The 23033-nt window shown below is 46.4% G+C and overlaps 1 protein-coding gene across 4 annotated transcripts in view; it reads left to right on the top strand.

The window, feature by feature from the left end:
• The first annotated feature begins 7413 nt into the window (after positions 1 to 7413).
• LOC144771467 (potassium/sodium hyperpolarization-activated cyclic nucleotide-gated channel 2-like) overlaps positions 7414 to 23033 on the top strand; it is a 1987727-nt gene continuing 1972107 nt past the window's right edge. The window contains exon 1 of one of the 4 annotated variants that reach the window (XM_078655897.1): positions 7414 to 7648. In XM_078655897.1, the coding sequence (XP_078512023.1) occupies positions 7557 to 7648 (92 nt within the window). In that variant the 5' untranslated portion in view covers positions 7414 to 7556. Of the gene's footprint in view, positions 7695 to 23033 lie in introns of all 4 variants that reach the window. The other 3 variants (XM_078655894.1, XM_078655895.1, XM_078655896.1) reach the window with 3 other exon arrangements.

The following is a 23033-nucleotide window of genomic DNA, read 5'->3' as shown; positions in this document are numbered from 1 at the left end:
TTCAGCAGGAGCAAAAAACACTGAGAAGTGTGGATAATCCCATATTTAAACCACGTGGATGGGAGCACATGCTCTTTCAGACACGCAGTCACACACATCTGGTTTCTGGCAATTAGGGTTCAACACTCACATAATCCCGGGGCCATGTTTGAGAGGCTCCTGTTATTGTAGGTGTGTGCCCTTAAAAACATTTAAAAGCTTCTTGGGCTTCAGCTTGATTCATGTTTTTGTCCCACGCACCGCTAATATTTTATTTCAACTGCAGATATCGGAGGGCAATACTACACGAGGTCTCTTTTCAGTATCGCACACTGTACACAGCACAGAATTGGGTATTGTATGCACGCTCTCTAATGCTAAGACTCCTATTTTACAAGTAAAATATTAATATATGTAATAATTTTCTCCAGCTATCCCCCTAAATGATCCCAATCTAAAGCTTAAACGCATAATTCGCCCTAGATGCTCCCAAATGTTGGGATTTACAGTTGTGTCATTCGTGGTGGCCCCGGTGTGCCTGCCCTCGTCATTTTGGACTACTCGACTGTCACAGACAATCTACTGCCTGATAAACGTATTTCGGCAACGCACCCCTCGGCGGCACTTACTGATAGCTAAGCTCCACGGTACCGGGACACAAAAGCCTCAAAAACCTTCTTGGTTCTACTTTTACAAAAAAAAAACCTTCTTGGAAGCCGCCATCTTTGACAGGACACAATTCATGTGGCTGTGACCTTCCGCACAAACATAGAAAAGAGACTATACTTGAAACGGGCGGCCGCCATCTTCGAATATTCACTAACTATTCAAAGTCTCCACATGTTTGGCCATATTAAATAAAATAAAAACATTGTTATGTAGGCCGTATGCAGTAATACTGTGAATCAAATCTCAGGTGCGTAAATATTTTTGTCATACCATCTGTGACAAAATAAATCTAAGTGGTAAAATAGGAGGAGTTCACCGTCTTCAACAAAGCTAAGGAAATAGCATCACATTTGAAATGTTCCCGGTTAACAATACCTTGCAACCACTTATGTCCCAACGACCTGTGTCATGTCTTCTGGTCTGTCTTTTGTTTCCATCCTACTCGGCGTGGAACATTCATTCACTGCAGTTCTATGCGGCAAGAGGCACTTCGAGTCACGTATAACAAATCTATCCTTGACAGTTGTTGCAACTTAGGGTGTACTGCGATTGGTTCGCGAATCACGACCCTGAGGTTGTAATATTTTAATTAAATATGGCAGCCGATTGTTGGCACGTGAGTCGGGGGAGGACGCCTTCAGGAAACTTTTCAAGTTTTACCGACGCCAAAATCCGCCACCAGACTTTACGGCAGTCACCGACTTCTCAACTAATAGAGGTACTGAAAGCAAGGTAAGAACCCGATCATCTGTGCCTAAACGTTAATAAAAACAAGCATTGGCCGCGCGGCAGTAAAGCCGCGCGGTAGTGAAAGTGGCAGCAGGGGGAGGGGGCATGGGCAATTTCCTTTCGGGAACGTGCGACCATATGGCGCCACCATATGGCTCCGCGTGCTCCCGAAAGGAAATCGCCAAGATGTGCACGCGTTGCATTGCAAGCAATGCAACGCGTGCACTTCTTTGCTGAAAAAGCTCTGCCGATGACATTAGGTCTCCTCCTATGCAGCGGCGAGACCTAAAAAGTAGAATAGATACATCATCAATTCAAAGCACTCTGAGGCTGAAATGCTCTTTAGGTGCAAATACAAGAATTGGCAAAAAAGCCATTGAATCATGGACAGGGAAGTACAATAGACAGTCCATACATGCCAACCTTCCCGTTTCAGGCGGGAGGCTATCAATTTCAAGGCTAGTCTTTTGCCTCCCGACTACTGCATGCATAAACCAAAATCCTTGCGGGCTTCAGATGGCAGAGGCTTGTCTTGTGTGACTCTGATTATGCACTGCCAGTAACATGCTCCTGAATGCAAAGTGCACAATGTAATGTCCTCCAGCGGGGTAGCATTGCAGTCTACCGTGCCCGGAGGTGACGCGTGAGGGCTGACGCGTGATGCCATGCACAGGTTATAAATAAAGAGGCATGGCCCAGCTCCGCTAGTCGGAACCACGCAATGATTACGGCCGCCACGCTAATTATTCACACGCGTGTGGCGCCCTTCACACTGGCGACGAGGGTGGGATTGCGTTAATATTACCTTTGAGCATCTCCAGGATAGGCGCTATGCCCTCGTGGTTATCAATGATTACACAAAGTACCCCGAGATTGAAATCATGGGAAGTCAAACAGCCACGGAGGTGATCACGAAAATGGAGAAAACCATTGCAACTCACAGGATCTTTGAGGTGGTGAAGATGGATAACAGCTCGCCTTTCCCGGGGCAAGAATTTGTCGACTATCTCAAATCTTGGGGCATTCAACATCGGAAAGCGACCCCACGCTGTCCCCAAGCAAACGGGGAAGTAGAGAGATTCATGCGCACTCTCAACAAGGTGATATGCATTGCGCATTTTGAAGGAGTGTCCCTGGAGAGAGCCATCTACAGTTTCCTGAGAGAATACCGATTGACGTCTCATCTCACGACAGAGACAGCCCCGGGACCAGCAAGCATGGGTCGAGTGGTGCGAGACACCATCCCTCATCACCCAAACTGGATCCCGTCGCAGAATGACACTGCAAAGGTCCTAGCCAAAAGGACCAGTACCAACGACCAAGCCAGCGTTGACCGACGAGCAAAAGCGTCGACCATTCACGTAAGGGACAGGGTCTATGTCAAAGACAGGGACCCAGGGAGCAAATTCTGTCTTCCCTTTGAACAGCGCCCATGGACGGTGATCCGCCGAACCGGCACGATGGTAACAGCCCAGAGAGAGACCGAAGAACTCACACACATTATATCTTTCTTCAAAAAGGTCCATGCTGGAACACCTTACTGGTCGATATCGGACAGTATGGAAGCAAGGCCAAGTCAACAGTCAGTGGATGAAGAGGCTGTGGTGGCCAAGGGACGATCTCCATGGATGATCCGGACAGATCTGACAGAGGCACACCATCGCCGCTCGGAACTCCAGACAGAGGACTGCCAGGCTCCCCGGTGAGATCCCCCCAGGGCTGGGTATCGCAGGAAGTGGCCCCGTCCCTACCATCCTCACGGGGAGAGCATTCCAGATATGGCCTGAGGAGCAATCCGGTTCCCTCCTCCCACCTGGCAGGGTTCATGGTGTAATGAACCAAGGACTCGCAGCGGACACAAGACTGGTAACGGATCTACATGTTGATGTTTTGGTTATTGTTTAATAAAGGTTGGAAGGAATGTAATGTCCTCCGCCAGGGAAGCGTTGCAGTCTACCCTTGCCCGGAGGTGACGCGTGAGCAGGTTATAAAGAGGCGTGGCCCGACTTCAGTAGTCGGAACCACGCAGTTAACTAAATAAGAGTGTTAGGCTCTGATTACGGCCGCCACGCTAATTTGTGTAACGTGCCTGCATTATCTGTGCAACTTCAGTTCGTGTGATTATTTGATCTATTTCACCAACACGGTCGGCGCTTCCGCCCCAGCCGCCATTGCTGTTGTTGTTGTTGGCCCCGGAGCACGCCCCCTCCACCACGCACCCGCCTCCCAGCTGCTCATCCCTCGCCCCTCCCCCCTCATCACCCTTTTATGACAGACATCCTCGCGCAGCGGATGCGCCCCTTGCGCGCCGAAGGTGCGCCAAAGGTAAGCCCGTCTGCGCCCGTCCGCGCCTGGACCGCGCCCGTCCCCCTGCTCAATGCCGCTCCCAACCCCCCAGAGTAACTTATGATGCCGCTACTCTCCTCGCCCTCAACGCCGGACGCACCCCACTTTGCTGCGAAGCTACCCCAGGACGCACCCACGGCCCTTTCTCCTGCCTCTCCTGTAAGTTCAACTGCTCCAGGACCCTCACCAAACCCACCTCCCCCACACACAGCTCCGAACACAACAGCCTGAATTGCATCCTACGGAACACCCGCTCGGTCCACAGACATGCAACAGAACTCTGGGACCTAATCGACACTGCGTCACCTGATATCGCGTTCCTAACTGAAACATGGATGAATGCATCTTCTGCCCCCGACATCGCCATAGCCATACCGGACTCTTACAAGATCATTCGAAAAGACCGCACCGATCAAATTGGAGGAGGCATCGCCATCGTCCATAGAAACACCATCAAAATTACTACCAGCTCTGACGACAATCTTGAAACCGCCGAACACCTCCACTTTCAGATCCACACCGACCCCAGGACCACCCTTAGAGGCACCCTCATTTACAGGCCCCCAGGCACCCGATCTCAATTCAGCGACGACATCACTGACTTCGTCAGCCCGCACACCCTCGCCTCCGAGAACTACATTCTTCTAGGAGACCTCAACTACCACCTTGACAACATTCTCGACAACAACACCACCACCCTTCTAGACAACCTGTCCAATCTCGGACTCAAACAACTTGTTGACACCCCCACTCACACAGCCGGACACACGCTCGACCCTATCTTCACCTCCAGCAAGCACATCTCCTTCGATCACACTACAGCTCTCCACTGGACGGATCACAGCTGTGTTTACTTCAGCTACAAAACAACCCTGACCCACAACCGTCCACAACCCATTCCCCGAAGAAACTGGAACAAAATCACCACCGACCAACTCCTCACATCACTCAGCCAAAACACTCCCACCCTAGCAACGGACCCAGACCAAGCGGCCACCAACCTCAGGCAATGGATTACCCACAGTGCGGACGAACTAGCACCCCTGAAAAAACACCAGTTGAAATCATCCAGCAAAAAGGCTCCCTGGTTCAATGATGACCTTAAAAAATCCAAGAAGACATGCCGCACCCTGGAGAAGAATTGGAGAAAAGAACCAACCTCAGACAACATGGCCTCCCTCAAGACAGCCACCCGCAAACACCACCAACTGATTCGATCCGCCAAGAAATCAGCATTTAAGGACCGTCTCGACAACAATTCTCACAACAGCAAGGAACTCTTCAATATCGTCAAAGAATTCACCAACCCTCCTGCAGCATCCAACGACATCACTAACTCCCAAGACCTCTGTGATGCGCTATCCTCCTTCTTCTACAACAAAATTGCCGACATCCACAACAGCTTCAAGAATACTCCGAATGACCAACTCACCCCACCCCCTTCAGATCCCACCCCTCCAACTAACAACCTCAACTCCTGGAACCCAATCACCATTGAAGACACCATTCGCCTCATGAACTCAATCCACTCTGGCTCACCTTCTGACCCCTGTCCCCACTACATCTTCAACAAAGCTGACTCCATCATCGCTCCCCAACTCCGCGATGTCATCAACTGCCCCTTCAACTCCGCCATCTTTCCAGAAATATGGAAACACCCCGAACTCAGCGCCCTTCTGAAAAAACCAACAGCAGACCCCTCAGAACTGAAAAACTACCGACCCATTTCCCTCCTCCCTTTCCCGGCCAAAGTCATCGAGAAAGCCGTCAATAGCCAACTCGCAGCCTTCATTGAATCCAACAACTCCCTGGATCCCTCACAGAACGGCTTTCGAGCCAAACACAGCACCGAAACCGCCCTCATTGCGGCGACTGACGACATCCGAGCACTCCTGGACAACGGTGAAACAGTGGCCCTCATTCTACTCGACCTCTCCGCCGCCTTCGACACTGTCTGTCACAACACCCTCATACAACGCCTCAACAACATCGGCATACAAGGAAAAGCCTTGGACTGGATCATCTCGTTCCTAGCCGGGAGAACGCAGAGAGTCCGACTCCCCCCTTTCTACTCAGAGCCCACCGAAGTCATCTGCGGCGTACCTCAAGGCTCTTCACTCAGTCCCACCCTCTTTAACGTCTACATGAATCCCCTCGCCTCCATCGCACGTCAACACAACCTCAACATCATCTCCTACGCCGACGACACCCAGCTAATCCTTTCCCTCACCAAAGACCCCAACACCACCAAAAACAACCTTCACGAAGGTATGAAAGCAGTAGCCGAATGGATGAAACAGAGCCGCTTAAAACTCAACTCAGACAAAACGGAGGTTCTCATCCTAGGATCCTCCCCCTCAGCTTGGGACGACTCCTGGTGGCCTTCCGCTTTGGGATCACCGCCCACACCCACAGACCATGCACGTAACCTTGGCTTCATTCTAGACTCCTCTCTCTCAATGTCCAGACAAGTCAACGCCGTATCGTCCTCCTGCTTCAACGTCCTTCGCATTCTCAAAAAGATCTTCCGCTGGATCCCCCTCGAAGCAAGAAAGACTGTCACCCATGCACTGGTCACGAGTCGACTGGACTATGGCAACACACTCTACGCCGGAATTACAACAAGATTGCAGAAAAAGCTCCAGCGCATCCAAAACTCATCAGCGAGACTCATATTAGACATCCCGCGCCATGAGCACATCACCGGTCACTTAAAAAACCTCCACTGGCTTCCCGTCAACAAAAGAATTACTTTCCGCCTTCTTACCCACGCACACAAGGCCTTAGGACCCGAATGCCTCAACACCCGACTATCCTTCTACTATCCCACCCGCCAACTAAGATCATCCAATCAAGCCCTCGCCGCAGTCCCGCGCATCCGAAAAACCACCATGGGTGGCAGATCCTTCTCCTTCCTGGCTGCCAAGACCTGGAACTCACTCCCCACCCACCTCCGCCTTACTCAGAATCACATCTCCTTCAGAAAAGAACTGAAAACATGGCTATTCGATAAACAGTGAACCCCCCCCTCTCTCTAGCGCCTTGAGACCCTCTGGGTGAGTAGTGCGCTCTACAAATACCTGAACTTGAACTTGAACTTAATTATTCACCCGCGCGCGGCACCCTTCACTCACAACACTTTATTTCATGCTTTCGCTGCCTGCCATAGCGATTTCTCTGTGCTGCTGACAGGTATGGAAAAAACTATATTTGAATTTCTGATATAGGATCGTGCAGCAGCACAACTGCAAGTCCCAAACATGTCAATAGAAACCGGCGCAGACTGAAATAGAAGTCAATTCTCTCGATAGTTTGAAAAAATCTCCCAATTTCCTCTCCAAAATTTTGGCATCTATGTAGACAACAAAAATATGCAATCAGAGCTTCACCCAAATGCTACTTTAAATTATGTACCTGTTTGTAACTGAGGCCTAAAAACACGTATTCTGTCAAAGGAACTCTCCATTCGCATACTTTACCCGCTCACCTCGGCCCGGTAGTGAGTGGAACCATTTACTTGACGCCGTGAGGGGCCTGCCTTAAGCTCCTTCCCGTTATTTAGGCTCTCACGCTAGACGACCTCAGTGGGCTACTTCCGCCAGGCCGACGCGTGCGGCCCCCGCCTCTACTTCCTTCCACTGCTGCTCCCGCGCGTTACCCCCAGCTCTTAAGAGACGGTTGGCAGCACGCGCGCCACCCCGTTCCGGCCGCGCGCTGATGATTGACGTAGGCCACCAGAACTAGGAAGGGGTGTTTGTTTGTCAGCCTGCTAGCGGCAGCCAACGTTTGGGATCCCGGTGTTTACCTTGTTTGTGAGGGGACACGGAGCAAACATGGACAGAGATGAGGCGGACTTGTACGAGGAGAACACGTTCCTTACGGCACGTCAGGAGAGGTTAATCCTGCACCCCCATGGACGCTTCAAGTACGCAGAATGAATGCGTGAGCATTGGAATTGTTACTATCGATTCGTAAGCCAAAAAATAACGTTATTTTTTGCTGTCTCCAGCCGAAAAGTGCTTTTGTTTGAATGTATGTCTGTGGAAACTGAAGTTCCCCCGATTTGTTTTCCAAAATTTCCCTCTTTTTATGTAGTGGCAAAATAGAAACTGCCTCAAAATATAAATTGCTGTTATGAAGGTGACCAGATTTTAAGAAGCAAAAACTGGGGCAACCCCACTAATTTAGCCTTACTTTTATCTCTGGGCTGTCCAGTTTTTGTGTAGCCTTATGATTGTGTTAATCTCTTTAAATTGACACTCATTTAGAACACTAAGTTTACCATATTATGAGTGAAAAGTGGAGGTCCATGCATCAAATGTAAGTTGAAGTTTATTTCCTCATTAACGCCACCAACTCATCACACCGCTAATCTCTTACCACTACGCTCACAACCTCCTGTCCCCGAATTCCCTCAACCCCAACATTACACATTATGACCTGGTTATGGCCAAGTGCCAGGCCAATCCAACATATCCTTTCCCCTTATGTACACCATAATGGACGATAAAACAACATACGCAGTAAAACTACCCAAGCAGTACAACAATGTATAAGACACTTAGGGCCCGATGTAGGTAATCCTCATTTACTGCCTCTAAAATACCAAATTTTACCGATTCGGTATTCTAGATTCGGTAAATGAGATGTAGCTAAAAATTCGGTATTTTTCACGGAATCGGTAGGATTCGGTAATTACCGAATCGGTATTTACCGATTCGGTAATTGCCATTGATTCCTATGGGTCAAAGTGACACCCTGGTCCCTTTGACAAATCGGTATTTTTACCGAATCGGTATTTACCAATTCGGTAAAAATACCGATTTGTCAAGGGGAACAGGGTGTCACTTTGACACCCTGTTGCACCCCTGATTTTGGCTTGTGTGCCATGTGACACACATACATGCCCTTAGGGCATGTATTTGTGCCAAAAAATTGGCACAGGTGTACATGCACACAGGTATTCGTTATTTACCACCAAATAGTATTTGGTGGTAAATAACGAATCGGTAATGGCCTGTGACACTGTTTAAAGTGCCACCTATATCTGGATTTACCGATTCGGTAACTTTACCGATTCGGTATTTTACCGAATTGGTAAATTTACCGAATCGGTAAAATTAAGGCCACCTACATGTCAAATCCCAAATACCGGTCGGTAACGGCCGAAATCGGCCAATACCGACCGGTATTTGGTGACCTACATCTGGCCCGAGATCCCCTAAATATGAATAGATGGAGAAACCAACTAGCTTAGCCTCTGTAGTAGACCATTGTCACCTGTCAATACAGTAGCCACATGCCCATACAGAGTGAAATTCCCATCCAGAGACTTAGAATTAGGCTACCATTGTGAACGTAACTGTGCAAAGAAGTGTAACTCCTCTCTCCATTCATTCTCTTCCAATGCCCCTCTCAACACACTGTTGATAGAATTTGCCAAACACACCACTTTTTTATCATCAGCTGCCTCTTCTCTGTCTGAGGCATTCAAGGGCATTCTGGACAAGAAGTCAGCAATGATGTTATACTTGCCTGTAATATACTCAATGTTATAATGAAGCTCTTATAAGTAGTGTTTCCATTTGGCAATCCTGGGAGTAGCTTTGCCCCCGCCCTTTAGTGCTAAGCCAGTAATCAACGGTTTGTCATCAATTCTTAACAGGAAAGGCACTCTCCATACTTATGTGTGGAAATGCTGAGCACCCCACCAAAGCGCCAGGTCTTCCTTCTCAATGATTGAGTTTGTATATTCTGCATCCCTAAGTAGCCTGGAAGTGAACACCACTACAACCTCTCTCCCATCACTTCTTCTGCAAGAGAATAGCACCCAGCCCACAGTTACTAGCATCAGAAACTATGATGTTATTGTCTCTTAGGGCTAATAACTTCCAGGGACCTGCCGATAAAATGTGGGAACACACTTTATAAAAAGCAACTTGGCACTCCTCATCCCACCCAAACAAGATTTCTTTCTTCAGCAAGTACCTCAGGGGACTGTCTTGTCTGCAAAATGGGGAATACGTTTCGAGTCCTACTCAGCTAACCCAAGTTATGATTTTTAGTTATCAACGTTGTAAGGTCAGAAAAAAATTGAATTGGTTCCTGGGAAAAGAGAAATTGGAAGTAGTAACATTTTATCCATACTTAGGAAAAATATTTACAATTAGGTGCTCCGCTAATAGACATATGGACCATTGCAAAGGTAAAGCGATTTCCCAAGCCTTTGCAATCAATCGTCTGTACACACACACTGTGGGAAAAGACATTTCTCACACATTATTTCGGTTTATAAAATAAAGATCCCACCAACCCTGAGCTACGCCTGTGAAACAATAGATGCACAAGACGGTTAAATTCGAGAAAGTGGAAGGAAAAATCTGAAGCCAAATGTGTCATTTGAATTGCGCGGCACTGATTGCAGCGCTTAGGCTCGAATTTGGTCTTCTTTCTACATATGTGCTACCAATGGCCGCATGCTTAAGTAGGTGTAATGCACTGATAAATAGCTCTGAGAATTTGCTAAGGGTAGCGCTATACAGAGAAATATTTGTAAACATGAATGAAAAAAAAGTGCTATTTTTAGGAATAATTTAAAAGCATTATCAATGTTTGGTTTAGATATGGATGGGGCGGTGGTTCTTTGCAAAACGGCCTTGAAAAGTATAAGAGTATAATTGAAACGTATAAGAAAACAATATACGGGGTTTCTCGTGAAAGATATTAAAATGTTTTCATAGAACAGAAACATTGATTGTATTGTGGGGAGCAGTATCGTCAAAAATCCCCAACCTTATGTCTTACGGAATCTTAAACATGGAGTGTGCAGGGTGATTTTGCTACTGAGATTGGATTTACTCCCCTTAAGAATCGTAACAGGATCTTGGGAGGGTATTCCTAGACATGAAAGGTATTGTCAGGTATGTAATTCCTGTATACAAGGTTTGAATCATGTTTTATTTGTTTGTCCCGCATTACATTCAATATGTCGTAGACATTTAAGGAATAGTTTTTTAAAGTATAATATTACTACAGCAGAACAGGCCCGCAATTGCCTGCTGTCCCCCCGATCTGAACTGATGTGTTTTACATTTTTAAACAATTTTTACACATATATTAAGGTCAGATAGATCTTCTTAAATATGTATGTTTACAACACTTGCACTTTATCTTGACCTTTCGGTCTTTATGACCGATCAGTTATGTTTACAATTGTGTATTTGCACTTTTACAAAATTTTCCTGCTGCTAGTTACTGGTTGGTAATGATCTTCTTAGTACGTATGTACAGAGCACTTGCACTTTTTTTCTTACTTCCGGTCCTCATGACCGATTTATTATGTTTACAATTAAGCATGTGCACTTTTTCAAACGTTTTTCGCTGCTAATTACTCATTTTTAGGATCCCAACCACTTTACTAAATTTGTCTGCTGCTAAATTATGTATTAGACAATTTATGCCTAATTTATTAGGTTGAAATTAAGCATGGGCATCATTATAAACTTTTTCTTCTAGTTACTGTCCTTTAGGATCTGATGCACCTTACTAAATCCTTGTTTGGCTGCTAAACCATTGTGTACTATATATTGAAAAAGGCGAGTGTATGTTATTGAACTACTTTGCACTGTTATCATGCTGCTGGTTACACAGTACAGTTTAGTGAATAGATAAATTATCTTTTTATTACCTCCTTGATCTAGTACTGTATAGCGCATTTTAAATTTTGGTAGTTTACAATAAGTTTTATTATTGAATGTTTGAGGATAGTATTAGATTAGAAACTCGTATAAATTAGTAAGAATTCATGTATGAAATGAAATGATTACGCACTTGTATAGCGCACGACTACCCGTAGGCATCTCAGCGCTTGTACGAATACCGCCGAGGAACCCTTCCTGGCCTTTCCCTGTGAGGAGCCCACTCCTGGGCACCCCCAAGGTGAAGTCAGGCATCCTCAGCGTTGTTGGGGCCGTTGTAGAGATTAAGCAAGCTATTGCCCAGAGGTGCAGAGTGGGACTCATGATTAGAATAGGCACCGAGGCGAGAATTGTCAGGTCCGAGGAAATTGAGCCCGAGACCCACCGAGGTGGGAATTGAACCCTGGTCCCGGCCAGACTACTGCATCAGGGTCTGCCGCTCTAACCATTGAGCCACACTTCTCTACAATTCGATTATTTAATGTGCACCCCTTCTCGCATTTGAAAATTCCAAGATCAACTGCTCCTGCTATGTTCATTCGTGCTTTTAAATGAAAATGACAACTTGAGTTTATATTGGAAATTTTTCGTGGAATGAAACGTGTTTTAAGATTTATTTTTATGTGGAATTCTGCGGAATTCTAAATCATAATAAATAAAAATTTAATTGAATTGCTAACCCCGGGAAGGACATCAGCTAATCTTTATGACCAGGAATAGGAGCTTCCTCTATGGCCTTTAGTAATTTTACTTTGGGACTGATGCCAACTTTGGATATGTGATGACCTCCGTAGTCCACACCATGCTGCTCAATTTTGCACCGGTCTCCCCTCAAAATTACTCCCTTCTCTTTAAATTATGTCCAACCACACATTATGCTGTTGGTCAATATGTCATCTTGGAAATATCGGACACCCTCACAGTCTTTGCATATCTCCTTCATCAGCCTTTGAAAGACAGGTGAAGCAGATTGCAAGTCCGAAGGGCATTCATTTGAAACTGAACGCTCCCTTTAGAGTTACGAACTGAGGGCCATATGTATGAAACTTTGGTTTCGTGGTTCTCAAATAGCGATGTTATGCGAATCGCTATTTGAGAATTGCAGAACGCTATGTATGTAAGATTTGCGAATCCTACATATTCCTTGATTGAGAATTGCAAATTGCGATTCACAATTAAGGAATACCTCCCATTCATTCCTGTAGTCCTTGAGGCCCATAGGAATGAATGGGAAGACATTCTCAATTTGCGATTCTCTGAGATTCTCAATTAGAGAATCGCAAATTGAGAATGCAATTTCAAGGGTGCCAGGGTGTCAAAAGGACACCCTGTTGCATCCCTGAAATGTGCATGTGTGTACATGTGGCACACATACATTCCCCAAGGGCATGTATGTGCGCCACATGGCACTTTAAAAAATGCAAAAAAGTGCATTTTTTAAAGAAATCGCAAATTACCACCAACTTGAAGTTGGTGGTAACTTGCGATTCCTTATGGCCAAATTGCACTTTTTCTGGGCCTCTTACATTTCATTTAAGGAATCACAATTTGCAATTCCTTAAATGCAATCACAAAATAGGGAATCGTAAATTTGCGATTCCTTATTTTGCGAGGCTGTTTTCAATTCATACATCCCACTTAGCTAAATTGCAAACGCCGAAATTCTGCGCCCTAAGTCAAATGCCTAGATTCGTCAAACAAGACTACTTGGTGGTGTACTGGTGACATATCTAGGGTGATAAAAAGTGTAGCTCCCTCTAAAGTACTGTACATGTCACTGATGTCAGGAAGGGGTTCCCCATCCACCCAGATATTTTTGGTTGAGGTCACGAAAATCAACACTGTAAAGTACTTTCACTCTTTCACTCTTTCGTACTAAAACTACTGGTGCAAGCCATTCCCAGCACTCAAAGAGCTCTATAACATCTAAACTGCACAATGTATCTATCTAGCTCCATGCACAACTCTTTTCTCAATGATAGGGCACTCTCCGCACTTTGTGCCAGTTTTCAGTATGAGTTTCTGTGCTTGAAGCCAACCAGTCTTCCTGACTGTCCCGTAAACATTTTGGGAAATCTTTCATTCTAAACAGTAGCAGATGACACATTGGCATCAATTTGTAACTCAATATCATACAATTGGAGTGATTATGGTCCATAATTATGTCTAACTGTCCTCGATCATGCCACCCCAATACTTTGAACCCTCCTTTGCTTAAAAAAATTACACCACTTGCAGAATTTCCTTCAAATTTCTAACAGGCAGGCAAATTGAACTTCAATTCTTTCCCCAGGAGAAGCACACATCTTGATCTTGGATGGTTGAAGTACTTGAGGTGTGAACTTAGAGAAGACCTCTGGGCCAATTAATATAAAAGGTGACCCTGAATCTGCCATTACACATACATTCCCACCATTAATTATCACATTACATAAGGTGGTTTACTATGTACACGTTCAATCCTCCAACCACCTCCTCATTTGCCTTATTCATATCCTCACCAGCAATAAATACATCAATCTTTATCCACATGCTGTGATTGTCAATATCATATCTTTATCACCCTCAGATGTAGACTTAGATATTATAGGTTTGCGTGTGCTTCTGCATTACACTTGTAATACGTGACAAATAATGCAGAACAATTTTTTGCTGAAGCTAACTGGTTGTGATTACTTCATCTAAAACATACTGTAATGTCACTATTTTTGTACTGTTTGCTATTTAAAGAGGTCTACTTTCCCACTTTGTCTTTCTTTAGCTTGTATAACATTCACCACTTTAGAGGTACTTGTATCACCATGGCTTGACAACTCCTTAAGTATGCATCAGAATTCTACACAACTCTAGCTATGGTGATTGCCATCTCAAGGCTAGGATCATCGGTAAACAACAATCTTTCTTTAATCTTTTTGTTATGAGTTTTTTCTGTCAGCTGGTGACTAATAATCTTGTCTTTGAATTCTTTGTAGTTACAAGTAGAGTAGTTGCTAGTTGATGTAGACCTGATACAACATCAAAAAAAGATTGCCCTTGCCTGGCTTTTTGTAGGAACTTGTGCCTTTCTAGTACAACAATGCTAGATGGAGAAAATCTTCTATCCAGGTTCTGAATCATAGAAGCGTAGTTGTCCACTATGGCAACCGCTATCATCTCACTAGATGCTTCTTCCTGGTGTACTTTTAACTTGATCTCTTGCAGCAGCAATGTTTTTTTTAAAAAATAGATCTACATTCTGGCAATGTTTTTTAAAATAGATCTACGTTCTGTGCCCAAATTGTATATCACTAATGCCTTTTTCTTTTTATCGGTGAACGTTTTACCGTCAATGGCATTCAAATATCCCTTAAATGCCCCTTTCCACTGAATCCAACACATAGGAAATGTGGATAAAATGCTGGTGGTGCTGCAGTGCTTTCTTACCTGAACAGAACGTTTACATGAACACCTTGGCAGTGGAGAAATTCCCTTAATGTAGTAATAGTGTAAGCACTAAGCACAATGATAAATTATTTTCACGTGTATAAACCAATACAATTTGGTAAAAGATGGAAAAGGAGAAATAAATATGAAACATGAAAGGTACTTTAAAATGGGCCCAATTCAAAATGGCCACTAAAATAGAAGTAAAGCTGAGCCAGTTCAAAAGGTCTCAGGAAGGGTAAAGGTTAACTAAAATGGCCTTGGTATGCTGAGGGCTGCCCACAACTCAAATGGCGGCAGGGAAAACTTTGCTGATAATGGGTGATGAATTTGTGCCTTGATGTTGCCCACGATAACAAGCATTTGCAATGAAATAGGTCTTGCATCAGTTATAGTTAGAGCTTTTGAAGTTGTAAATAATAATGCAACACCAATAGCTGTAATTTTTAGTAATGTGAGAACCAACTATGCCACTATGGCACAAAATGCACACACAGATGACAGAACAGTGGGAGTACGTAGTTGGTAAACAAAAGATATGTGATTACGAACTAGGCCATAGAGACATCACATAAAAAAATGCGAGGCCAATTGCATTGCAAATGCTTGTTTCCCTCTGGTGACTAGAGGGGTTTCTGTCCCCTTTGGGGGAGAGGGCAGAAAGACTGTTCCAGTTTTCCTTGGGGGTTGAGGGGCACTTGCTCATGCATGGCGTGGCACTCCCATCCCCAATGAAAGCCAAAAGCCAATGATTCTTAAGCAGGGGGCTGACCCAAAGCCCACTCTGCATCTATATTGGATACAACAGGTCTGTCTGCCAACAGACCTCTAAATCAGTCAGTCAGCAAGACCTAAAATATATATGTTTTAAAATGGTAGGTGGGAATCTTTTCAAGTCACAACTGTGCAAGCCTTCATCTTATATAGGTAAATCAGCTACACAGATAATCACAAACCAGCCAACTTTACTCAACTGTGCCAAATTATAACAAGCAGCGCTGGGCACATCACGCTAAACTTTTTGTTTAATAGGGCAGTAATGTGGTAAAAGAGAAAAGCTAGGTATATGCCCTGTTTGCCAGGAATTACAGAAAGAAAGAGCTTATGCACATTAAATATTTCTGTCCCTCCAAAAAACCATGTTTAAGACAGCCCCACAAACACCTGACCAATGCTGTACACTCCGTCCATCCTGTTCAGTACATGTTTGTTACTTCATGTAGTAAATTTTTTTTTCCACCTGGATGGTATAATGCTACTTGTTACTGTGTAGTTAAACGTTAGTACGGCATTAGCTCCTGCGGTATTGTGGACACCTTTGGAAAACAGAAAATGCAAAAGAGGGGGCACACTGCGGGACACTTCGCCGCGGTTAGTGTGTAACCGCGGGAAGCGTGTAACTTCTAAAACAGGCGTGTGCTCAATGATATTAACGCTATCCCGGCAAACTTTTGTTTAATAAGCAGTATGTAGGTGAAAAAAATACCATAAGTGTGTGCGCTTTCTGCAGGAGTTACACCGAGAAGGAGTTTATGCACATTGTCTGATTGAGCGAATTCAAACAAAATGGTATCCTTTTTTCCACCACTGTGGTACTATGGTTCCTTTTTTTTTTTTTTTGCTTTATAGTTCAGGTTTAACTATGCATTGGGCACTGCGCTGTTCTGGTCGCTTTTAGAATACAGAGAAGAGAGCAGAGGGCGCCCAATGTAAGACACATAGCTGCAGGCAGCAACTAGGGACATCCTGTCAAATCCTCCCTAACACCAACCTGCTACCTCTCACAACACATACTTCTTAAGGAAAAGACATGCCCTCCAGCATTTGTTTACTGTCTGATAACCAAGTGTTTGCCATTTGTTAGTAATGAATTAACAGTTGCTGAACACAGCACAACACCAACCGAGCCCTCAGGGCCAACGTCCTCCAGCAGAAAATGCAAACTCCTGTACGAAAGTACCTGCATCCGTCGTCACTACCTATATTAGTGATTAAAGCACTGTGAGAAGTTGGCCTGATGTGCAGTGTTCACTATTCTAGTGATCACTATATATCAGTCCAAACAACCCTTATTGATGATTGGTTGTAAGTCAACCTTATAGACCAGCTATCCTAGTAGCGTGGATACGAGCAGTCTAAGGCTAAGACTCTAGAGGGCGTGTTAAGCCAGCTGTTTTACCATCACATTACCCCTTGAACACCCAGTGAAAGGACACCACACAAGTGTTATGAAAATAAACAATGTATTTATTAGAATCACAACAACCCTGTACTCTTTATGAGGACAGGGTGCTAAGCACACAAAAAAACTCTTACGAAAATACTTAAGTTAGCACGGTATACACAAATGCCCGAGGGGCACGAAAAACCATATACTTTAAAAGTGGAATGCGAAATTACTAGCAGGTAAGTACAGTACTAATAGGCTTTGGAATCACTAGGACTTGACTATGGAATCGTTAGATTACTTCTAGGAGACCTAGGGGACTCGGGTGCAGAGTGTGCACTCTCACGCGGGATGCGGGACAAAGTCTATGGAAGCTAGTAAAGTTAAAGTTAGTGTTTACGGGCGAACCCGACCTGGTGGGAAGAAAACGACAGTGGATCCTGACCCTTGGATAGTGAGGCTATGCTGGGGCACCGAAATGCCGAAGTTACCTAGCCCAGGGGCTGCAGCTGCATAGGTCTCAAAAGACATCAGGAATCCTCGTTGCCGGACCAGGAGCCTGGAAGAAAGATGCTGGCAGGCGACCAGTGAAGATAGTTCGAGTTGATCCAAGCCTGGATCTGGAAGATGGATGACACCTGAAAGCAGAGGGGACCAAGTTCGTGACTACTAGCCAGTAGTCAGTGGGCACCAGGAGGGCACCGGATGGTAGTCACCTCGACTAGGTGAGTGGGCGACGCTGGCTCTGCAGATCTCACGGACCAGGAGGCGTTGTCGGCGACCAGGATGGAGAGGCGAGCTGTCCCACGATGGATGAAGCTGTCGGCGTCGAAGTTACCCAGGATTGGGCAACAAGCCTTGGCTAATTCAAGCCCACGCGGTGGACTCAAAATGGCGTCTTGAGTGGACCAGGAGGGTCCAGGGTGCTCCTCTTCGGAAAGGGAGCAAGGGCCAGTCTGGAGCAACCAGACCAGCAGCAGTGATGTCGTCGGGCGTCGTTCAGAAGGCCACAAGCCAGCGGGCTAGTAGCCAAACAACGTGGTGAGCAGCAAAAAGCAGAAGGGCCCCACGCAGATCGTGGAGATGCTGGGAGGCTGCACTTCGGTGCTGGAGCTGCTCAGGGTCGGGGCTTCTCGGACCCCAAAGCACTCACCAGGAAATTACTCGGCGGGCTTGCTGTGCAGAAGTCGTGCAGTCTTGCAGATGGCCGGTCCCTCGAGGTCTCGTCGCACCCACGGTTCTCAGCTGGGCTGTAGAGGTGGGTAGAGGTCAAAGGTGCCAGGGAAGCCGGTTCTCGTCGAGCTGGGCAGTCGGATTCCGGAGGAAGGACTTGCAGCAGACCGCAGTGTTCTTGATGGTGCCTGCGGATGCAGGGTGACTACTCCTTAGCCACAAGGGAGAATCTTGAAGAAGGAAATCTTGAAGTCCTTTCGTAGAAAGTCGTGTCTTGATTCCAAAGATGATCTAATTTGGAAGGGGGCCTGCTCCTACCTTTATCTGGGAAAAGGGGGCTGGCACGCGACTAAGTCCTGCCCTATGGGTGGGACCAGGAGGGGGGTGGTTACACCCCTCTCCTTTGGCGGGCTTTCCCCAGGCCAGGGGTTGGAGTGCCCCTGGAACTGGTTTCAGCCGGCCTATGCACAGTGAGCACCGGGGTGCCACTTGCAGTCACCTTCCTCTGTAGCCCTGCCTACCTGGAATACACAAAACCCTGTCTGGGACGGTGCTGGCACCGCCCCTGGCAGGAAACCCTTTGTCCTTGCCTCCTGCTCTGGGAGGACTCCCAGCAGCAGGAGGGCAGACTTGTGTCTCGGTGGCAGCATCCATTTTGTGGATGCTAAGGCTCTGTCTGACTTTAACCGGGGTTACAGGTTACATACATGTCGTGTCCCTCTAGAAGGGTGGAATGCTAACCCCGTCGCCAGAATTGGCGAGGGGTTAGTATTCCAATTCGTATGACACCTTACTCGACATGTTTTGATAAAGCGATACCAGAGTTGGCATATAACCGCAAGGATTATAATGCACTTAAGAGTATATGGTATGCGATATCATGGAAACGGCTAAGGGAGGGATCCCGAAAGCCGCAGACAGGCTCAGCTCATGCCAGAGCACCATCTCACACGATTCCAAGCACTCTGCCTTCAGGATTGTCAAGGCCTGCCATAGGAGTGACTGATAGGAGATCTGTGTGTCCATTTTAGGGTTAGATATAGGAATACTATATCTAAAGCAAAGGGTGATTACACCACCTTGCCCCCAGCTGTCAAGCAGCCAGTTGTGTCAGATTTGGATGGCCAGCCAGGGGTGGCATAATACATGCTGCAGCCCCTGGTAGGCCCTGGGTACACCTATGCCCTGGGTACCTAAGGTACACTGTACAGGGACTGATAAGGTGACTCAGTATCCAATTAGATATGTACCTAGGGTACATGGAATCCATTTTACAGAGAGAGCAGTAGGCCTGGGGTCCTGAATAGCAGGGCCCCAGGTCAACTAAGTCAGAAAACCAGCAAAACACCAGGCAAAAAGTTGGGGGCAACCATAGTCAGGGATCTACCTTCCTACATAACCCCCCCCCCCCCAAACGAAAGGAGATAAGGCTAGCCTTGCCAGGTAAGCCTATATTGCCTGAGTGGCCATATAAGGAAGTACCAGCACTGGCATGGTTACCCCCTATCTCATGGTCCACTAAGCAATCCCTCACCCTAAGGGTGTCTGAGGGTCTCCACCATAGGGAATCTCTACCTGTGGTGTGTTTTGGCAAAGTAAAAGGCTGGTGCTGAAATGGAGTACTGAAGTGAGGCTCCACTAATTTTGGGCTCAGCTTCCTCCAATCATTATCCACCATAGAGGCCTTTCTTTCCAAGACTGAGTTGTTTTGGGCTCTCAGGGTCAACCTCTGGCTACCTACAGCTGGAGGTTGGGTCCCTCTGTTTGGCTTACTGGAGGGACAGGTCAGGTCTGGGGCCCTCAGGTCCCAAGTTTGGCTGTGCCCAACAGTGTCCATCTGTGGGAGGTCCCTAACTAATTTTAAGGGGGATCCCTCAGGAGTGTGTTTTATTTTCACTTGGCTAGGACTACTAGCTTCAGTGCCCTTAATCTGCTGATTGGGGAATTCTTTTGGACAGGGGGCCCTTTGGGGTCCAACACTGGCCTCCCTGACGTCTACAGCCCTGGGCTGACTGAGGCAGGGTAGAGAGGGGCAGGTTACCTGCTCCAGACTGGGTCCCACCTTGGATGGGTCCACTGACATCAGGGGTTCTGCCAGGCTAGGCCTGACTACCTCTGTGGCAGTTTCTTCACAAGGGGTCAGATCAGTTCCCTGAGGAGGCTGACCCTTTCCTAAAGTCTGGTGGGAGGGAGATTTCTCTTCCTCCTCAATGCTCTCTGTCTGAGTGGAGTGATCCATAGTTTCAGGCTTCACAACACTATCATCTGTCTGAGTTTGAGCTGTGGCCATCACAACTCTCCCAATCTTTTCAGGAGGGGGCTCAGTTTGGGTGTGGACTGTTACCATGACAGCCTTGACAACCTGTTCTGGGAAGGAAGTTGTCTGAGATTGGGTTGTGACTGGCACAACCCTCCTGACCTGTTCAGGGAGGACATCTTGGACTGGGGCTGTGGCTACCACTGCTCCACTAACCTTACCATGGAAGTTTACCATTTTAGAATGGGTTTCTTGCTCTACTTCAGCCCAGGCTGAGAGCTCTAAATCATTCCCCAGTAGGCAATCTACAGGCAAGTTTGGTGACACTGCCACTCTCTTGTGGCCAGTGACACCTCCCCAGCTGAGATTGACCACTGCCATGGGATGATCTCTCTGTACTCCATCAATATTGGTCACCTGGTATGTGGCACCAGGTAAAAGTTGCCTTGAGGGGACTAGACTCTCAGTCACCATAGTGATGCTAGCCCCTGTGTCTCTATAGGCCTCAACTTTTATACCATTGATGAGGGGCTCCTGTCTGTACTTGCCCAAAGTGTTGGGACAAGTTGTGAAGTTGGCAAACCCCATGCCAGTCTCACAGACAAGAGTATCTAAGTTTGGGGACCTGGTTAGGCCAGAGTCCCCAGGAACTCCCAAAGTAAATGCACCCAAATTCTTGGGGGCACTCCCACCACCTGGGGGATTACTACTAGTAGTAACAGGAGGTTTGGGAATGTTACTTGGGGGTATGTTCTCCTTATTGTTATTCTTTGGGCAACTGCTGTCAGTTTTCAAATGACCCACCTGTTTACAGGGATAACAATAAGGTTTCTTCTGGTTATTAGAAGGATTCTGGGACCCACCCCCCTCAGAGGATTTTTGGGGCCCTGATGTGGTTTGATCTGGAGATTTATTCCCACCCTTCTCTTGAGGCTTGGTTGATTCCTTTTTCTGGTCACCACCTTGGGTCTTGGGCCTAATCCTGGTTCTGACCCATTTGTCTGCCCTCTTACCCAATTCTTGTGGAGAGGTCAGATCAGAGTCTACCAGATGCTGGTGTAATAACTGGTTCTGACAATTATTTAAGACTTGCTCTCTCATAATAAGATTATACAATCCTGTGAAGTCAGTAACCTTGCTACCCAGTAGCCAGCCTTCCAAAGCCTTAGTTGCACAATCAACAAAGTCAGACCAGTCCTGAGACTGAGTTTTCTGGGTGTCTCTGAACAGCAACCTGTACTGCTCAGTGGTTAAGCCAAACCCATCAACCAGTGCATTTTTCAGGACCTGGTAATCATTAGCATCCTCCACTCTTGTAGTGAGGAGCTTATCTCTACCTTTACCATCAAAGGAGAGCCACAGTATAGCTGCCCACTGACTCTGGGGAATGCACTGCACAGTGCAGGCCCTCTCCAAAGCAGCCATCCATTTCTGGATGTCATCCCCTTGCTTAAAGGGGGGCACTATCTTTGTCAGGTGTTTAGTATCTAAACCCTTCTCTTTTTCTCTTGGGAGATTGCTGCCACCAGTGGGAGCTAGCCCACTCATCTGCTGCTCTCTAGCAAAGGCAAGCTTTTCTTTGGCCAGGGCAAGTTCTTCCCTTTCAATCCTCAGAGCAGCCTGTCTCATCCTAGCTTCATGCTCTATTCTCTGAGGGGAAGTCACTCTCCTCTGTGGAGAGTTCCTCCTCCTCTGGGAAGAGGCATTAGAGTGCAGAGATCTATTGGAGTCCCTAGAAAGAGATCTATCTCTCCTAACTCCAAGGTTAGGCCCACTTCGGGTCAGTACTGGGGGTCCCCCAGTTCCTAGCCCAAGTAAGTCTAAGTTGGCCCTGGTTAGCCTTCTGACTACCTCAAGACCTTTGTTTGCCTCACCCTCAGAGAGTTCCTCCTCCTCAACTGTATTTACAGTGTTGTGGAGGTCTGGATCCCCAGAGGTTCCCTCTAAGGCTGGCATGTTCTCATGTAACTGAGAAATCTTTCTGGCATCATATGTCTCTAAGAGACCTATCAGAAAGGGAATGGTGGGGTTAGACCCCTGCGTCAGTTTCCTGGAGGTACAGACTTGTCTCATCTCCTGGAAACTGAGAGCTGCATATCTGGAAGTGACCTGTGGAGGGTCAACACTTACCAGGGGAGTCTCAGTGGACTCTCCATGGTTAGACATGCTTTTCTAGTGAGGTGTAAGTGGTGCACTTACCTACACTATATGTTTGCCTACTGATCCCTTGCTAGAGTTGTAGTTTAGGGTGTGCTAGGCCCTAGGAGCTACAACAGCTGGTTCAGTAGAACTCAGAGTATTCTAAGCTAAGTTATATGTACCTTTAGTACTTATGTGATCTTTCACAAGATATTCTTAGGATATGTGTGGTAAAACAACAGCAAGCTCAAATCCCAACCGCTGCTCACCAATGTGAGAAGTTGGCCTGATGTGCAGTGTTCACTATTCTAGTGATCACTATATATCAGTCCAAACAACCCTTATTGATGATTGGTTGTAAGTCAACCTTATAGACCAGCTATCCTAGTAGCGTGGATACGAGCAGTCTAAGGCTAAGACTCTAGAGGGCGTGTTAAGCCAGCTGTTTTACCAT

Source organism: Lissotriton helveticus, chromosome 8 (genome assembly GCF_964261635.1).
Source record: "Lissotriton helveticus chromosome 8, aLisHel1.1, whole genome shotgun sequence".
In the NCBI taxonomy this organism is placed as follows: Eukaryota; Metazoa; Chordata; class Amphibia; order Caudata; family Salamandridae; genus Lissotriton; species Lissotriton helveticus.
Note: the sequence above shows the minus strand (reverse complement) of the source record. Positions and strands in the feature narration are given on the sequence as shown.